We start from the raw sequence: 4,196 nt of genomic DNA, 5'->3' as shown, positions 1-4,196 counted from the left end.
TACAAGAGACAAGGTAGCATAGAGGATAAAAATTGAACTTCCAAGTAGGAGAGGCTGGATACAACCTCTAATTAGCCACACTGCTCAACTCCTCTTGAGATGCTATGTGAATTCTCTGAGATCCTAGGAACAGAATCAATTACTAAAAGCCAAATATGGAAAACTTAGCTATGCCAAGAGTTTAAATGGTACTTTAGGTGGTTTATATTCATTATGAAATAGGTAGAATATGGTAAAGAGTTCTTTCTGGCTCCAGATCTTAAACTCTGTGTCTCCATAATGCAACTTGCACATTACATCAACTGTATGTGAGAACATATGCTAATCAGTCAAATTATATGAGTTGAACTAAATTATGAGCCTAGCACAGAAACTCTGTTTACTTATCTGATATATTCCAAGTTCCTTGAATAAACAAATGTAAGAAAAAACAGCTGCTAGTTTAATTTTCCTGAGAGTGGATGCAATTCAGATAATAACTCATTTTACAATAAAATATTAGAAAACAAGTAAAACAAGACTCTTTTGTGCATTTTCAGATGAAAAAATACTCCAAGACACATTTAGTAAAATCAAATTGTTCTAAGAAAGTTGATGGTTTTGTTTAGCAAAACTATTGATCAAATCACTCTATACATTCATCTGAAAGCTGTTTATGCAGTCCATCAGTAAGTATGATCACGGCTAGAAAATGAATGTTAGAAAGAATGAGTGCTAAAGACATTAATAGTAGAACAACTGATTTGGGGTATGGGATTAATATAACTTTTCTTCTTATAGTCTACCAATAAAATTATTTGATCCCTTTGAAAATGATAATAAAAGCCTCCAGAATTTGTAGAGTAACATTTTCTCTGATGGGATGGTCTTTCTACTGATCTCTTCCCAAGAAACTGAAGTCCTCCCATGCCATACACACAGACACACAGTCCCACAGTCAAAAAGACAATTTTCATTACTTAAAAAATCCAAATAATATGAGGAAATTTATATTAAACTAAATCAAACCAAACAATGAAAAAGTAACTAGTCAGAGCTAATTTCATTTGGAATATGAAGTTTTCCCCCTTATACTCCAGAGGTTGCCATAGCTACAAAGGAAAAAAAAAAAAAAAAAAAAAAAAAAGGTTTGCTCTATGTGTAAAAAGCACCTAGAATTGAAACATCAGAAGAGGAGTTCCTGGCACTAAAGAGGGAATATTTTGCCACTATAATTCTCCTGGATCTCCCACTGCCTTCAAAGCAAGAGTAGCTCAATCAGAAAATTGCTGTGTGAAAGTAATACAATAATTCTGTTGAGAAGAGTGAAGTGCCTGGACATAGAGAAATGTCTGAAAAAATGGGAACCAAGGCACAAGGATGAGAGTGGGTTTTGTGATTTGTGACATGTGAGAATAAGAAGTAACTGGAATAGCAGTGCCTCCATAGATGCAGAAAGGAAATTAAAAGACATTATAGGTGCTTATGGTACAAGATTACATCCACAGTTGATGGGGGCTTATGACTATACTATAATTTTTTGGCATTTCAAGACATTATATATTTCATTTTAATTCATGAATTAAATGGTGTAAAGGATAGTCTGTACTCAAATAAAAAGAAGCCTGTATCTATGAATTCAATTAAATCAGTATTTATTTAGATCTTATTTTCTACCTGGTATATTGCTAAGAAAAAGAAACAAACAATTGTGAAAATTGTGTCTGTACTCAAATAAAAAGAAGGTATCTATGAATTCAATTAAATCAGTATTTATTTAGACCTTATTTTCTGCCTGGTATATTGCTAAGAAAAAGACAGAAACAAACATAAAAGAGATATAGCACATAATATATGACTCAGTCAAATTGGAATAATAAACTTCATAAAGAATAAACCCTGTTGCATAAATTGAAATAGGAAAAATTACATATAATTAGCAATATAAGAACAGGCAAGAAAAAATAATTTTTATATGTTTGTGGTTCTCCAAAATAATGCTGAATAATAAAATACAAGAAGGAGTATAAATTATAGATAAGAAATGGACTGTCAGTTTAGAGGAAGAGCCAACTCTAGCAGAGGACAGAGCACAAATAAACCTAGAGGTATGAGAGATTGTGAAGTAGGATTGAAGAATATAGACATGTCCAGTGTAGCTGTTAAATTATCCTTTTAATGGAAAAAAAAAGAATAAAAAAAGGATATTAAGAAATGACCAAATATCATGCTAAAATATATGTCTTTGCCCACAGTCTTAACAAGATCTTTACAAAATATACAATTACCCTGTTTTCATAGATAGTTTAAAAACTGAGGCTCAACAAAAGTAAGCAAGTTACCAAGAACAAAGATTAAATATGACAGTCAGTATTTGAACCATGTCTTCTTGAATGGAAAGCCTGTTATCATTGTGTAAAACCATACTTTCTTCCAATATAGTGGATTCTAAGATTAGCAAGGTAGATTTGGACCAATTTGGGAAGATTTCTGATTAACATGTGAGAAGGCTCAATTTTAATCCAAGGAAAATAGGTTCCATACAAATTTTGGAATAAGAGAGAGACATGATTATGGTTGTGCTTTAGAAATTATTTCTCATTTTCTTCAAATCCAAATGGTTACACCAGTAACCAGTTAGACCCTTTCAAGTGATATTGCTATGCAAATAAAAGAAATTTGATCCTTTGGCTCATGTAAATAAATAGGTCATAGAAAACAACTAGCAAAGAAATATTAAAATACGTTCTCATGGTAACTCCATTGAGATTACAAGATTGGAAGTGCAATGAATATCAGTGAATTTACTTTATTTTGAATGTGCCATACAAGACCATTCCTTCTGCATGGCAATTTTCATCTCTGCATTTCTCAGGGAATAAATGAGAGGATTTAACATGGGAGAAATCACAGTGTAAAACACAGAGATTTCCTTATCCTTGTTCTCACTACCAGCAGGCAGAGCATAGGTATAGATACAGGGCACAAAAAACAAAACTACAACCATTACATGAGAGCTACAGGTTGAGAGAGCTTTGAGTCGCCCTGCAGAGGAGCATGTCCTAAGATTGTACAGTATGTTTATATAAGATGCCACCAGGACAAGAAACACTACAACCAACACAATGCCTGAATTGATGATAGCTAAGATATTGACAACATGAATATCTTTGCAGACCAGTTTCAAAAGAGGCTTCACATCACACATGTAATGATTGATCTCATTAGGGCCACAGAAAGGTACATTGAGGACCATGAGCAGTAGAGCAATAGAGTGCCAAAAACCCAAGCCCCAGGCCACCAAGATCAGTGTGTTGCACCTCTGCCAGTTCATGATGACCATATAGTGCAGGGGCTTCACAATGGCAACATAGCGGTCAAAAGCCATGGACACCAAGATGAATATTTCTACACCTGCCAGCAAGTGGGCACTGAAGAGCTGAGTCATACAGTCTCTATAGGAAATGATTTTCCTCCCTGCAGCTAAATCTCTGATTAGCCTGGGAACCACATTGGAGGTGAAGAAGAGGTCCATGAGGGAGAGGTGGCAGAGGAAGTAGTACATAGGTTGTTTGATTAGATGACTGCAGGTGATCATGTGTAAGATGATGAAGTTCCCCAGTAAGACTGCCAAGTAGCAGAGCAGGAACAAGAAACAGAAGAGTAGCTCAGTTTGCTTATTCTCCCACAGCCCCAAGAAGACAAATTCAGTGACATTGTTCTGATTTTCCATGAAGAGGTGAATTCAGAATACAGAAAAGAAAGTCATTTTTATCTAAAATAATACAATTAATATTAAAAGTTAGTAGTAGTTTTAACATTGTATATTTCTAAATTGAGGCATGACACTGTTCATAGTGGTTTTATTACAGGATTGATCTTTTAAATATTTTATAGATTAGGCTACTATTTACATGTCAAATGGTATTTAGTGAAAGTATATGTTTTATTCCTGTTACTTTTGCAAATGACTTACATGCATATAACTTCCATAACAACACAATGAGTTAGTAGTTACTTTACTTATACTCATTTTACAATGTAGAAAATAAAACAAAAAGGGTTCAGTTAATTACATCAAATCACCTAGGTATTAAGTCTGCTACTTCAGTGATGAACATTTATCTGTTTCCAGCTTCCATGCTCTTCACAGATAATTTACATTATCCACAGGCCAAAAGTATTCCAGATGTTTTTCATCTCTGTAATGAAAAGTG

At 33.9% G+C, this 4,196-nt stretch overlaps 1 protein-coding gene across 1 annotated transcript; it reads right to left on the bottom strand.

Moving 5' to 3' along the window:
• Positions 1–2,788: 2,788 nt before the first annotated feature.
• Positions 2,789–3,712, bottom strand: LOC119535688 (olfactory receptor 4P4-like). The gene has a single exon (XM_037837996.1). It carries the CDS (start codon positions 3,710–3,712, stop codon positions 2,789–2,791), a length of 924 nt encoding a protein of 307 aa, XP_037693924.1.
• Positions 3,713–4,196: the final 484 nt, after the last annotated feature.

This window comes from Choloepus didactylus, chromosome 6 (genome assembly GCF_015220235.1).
Source record: "Choloepus didactylus isolate mChoDid1 chromosome 6, mChoDid1.pri, whole genome shotgun sequence".
Classification (NCBI taxonomy): domain Eukaryota; kingdom Metazoa; phylum Chordata; class Mammalia; order Pilosa; family Megalonychidae; genus Choloepus; species Choloepus didactylus.
The sequence above is the reverse complement of the archived record's forward strand: the minus strand, read 5'-3'. Positions and strand labels throughout refer to the sequence as shown.